This window comes from Rana temporaria, chromosome 8 (genome assembly GCF_905171775.1).
Source record: "Rana temporaria chromosome 8, aRanTem1.1, whole genome shotgun sequence".
Lineage (NCBI taxonomy): Eukaryota > Metazoa > Chordata > Amphibia > Anura > Ranidae > Rana > Rana temporaria.
Window position 1 is genome coordinate 13,291,978 of NC_053496.1, and position 1,159 is coordinate 13,293,136.

General features: G+C 40.0%; 1 protein-coding gene across 1 annotated transcript; it reads right to left on the minus strand.

Annotated features, from left to right (window-relative positions):
• Window positions 1-214: 214 nt before the first annotated feature.
• LOC120910364 (olfactory receptor 50-like) lies at window positions 215-1,159 on the minus strand. The gene has a single exon (XM_040322123.1). It carries the CDS (start codon window positions 1,157-1,159, stop codon window positions 215-217), a length of 945 nt encoding a protein of 314 aa, XP_040178057.1.

Sequence of the window (1,159 nt, forward strand, 5' to 3'; positions counted from 1 at the left end):
AATATCCAGGCCTGATACTGCAAGGTTCGCTCTCCCCAATTTATGTTGATGTTGGCTTGGAAAACCCCTTTATTCACGCTCACTTGTTTTTTTCTGCACCTGCGCCATGTCAATTTAACTCAATACGCCCATCCCAAAAACAAACCAGCGGCTCCTACGGGGGTAGCGCTACACTTGGTTCTAATAATATAGATTAGTTCGCTTTTGAAATATATTATTTCAGGAAAATCAGGTTCCTCTTCCTTTTTATATTTCTTATAGCATTCAAAACGTCTTGGTTCCTTAAAGTGTAGACAAACGGGTTGAGCATTGGAACCAAAGCCGCATAAAGCAAGGTCAGCAGCTTGTCCAGTTCCTTGGAACCTTCAGATTCTGGTTTCCCATACAATATAATGATTGGACCATAGAATAATATTACTGTAGTGAGGTGGGAGGTGCAACTGGAATAAGCTTTCAGTCGTCCTTCTGATGAACTAATTTTCAGTATGGTGGAGATGATGAATATGTAGGAGGTCAAAATTAGCACAAAAGGAAACAATGCCAACAGTACGTCCGCACATAACATAAATATTTTTCTGCTTGTAGTATCACTAGAGGTTATTGCATACAGTTCTTTCGGATCACAAAAAAAATGGTCAACATTTTGTGTAAGGCAGAAGGATAATGGATAAGTGGTTAACACATTGGCTGCTGCATTAGTCGCAGATATGAGCCAAGGGGATAGAGACAATGAAAGGCATACATTTGTACTCATGAGTAAGGAATATTGTAATGGCTTACAGATCGCTACGTATCGATCGTAGGCCATGGAGGTCAGTAGAAATACGTCAGAAGCAGCTGACAATGAGAAGAACAACACCTGAGTCATACAGGCAGCGAGAGACATCCAATGGTCATGTGTTAGGAGTATGAAGAGAAGTTTTGGAAGAGTAACCGAAACATACATAACATCACTAATAGCAAGATTACTCAAGAAGAAATACATTGGAGTATGGAGCTGGGGAACCCAACACACCAATACAGCAATGGTCACGTTTCCAAAGACAGTCATCAGATACATCAATAGAACTGCAGTGAAAAGGAGACATTGTCCAGTTTCAGAGATAGAAAATGCTGAAATGTAGAACACATTTTCTGTAATGTTTGAACATTCCTCCAT

What these genes read in the sequence shown, in the direction of transcription:
- LOC120910364 (XM_040322123.1), bottom strand. Translation starts at nt 1,159, where the DNA reads ATGGAGGAATGTTCAAACATTACAGAAAATGTGTTCTACATTTCAGCA.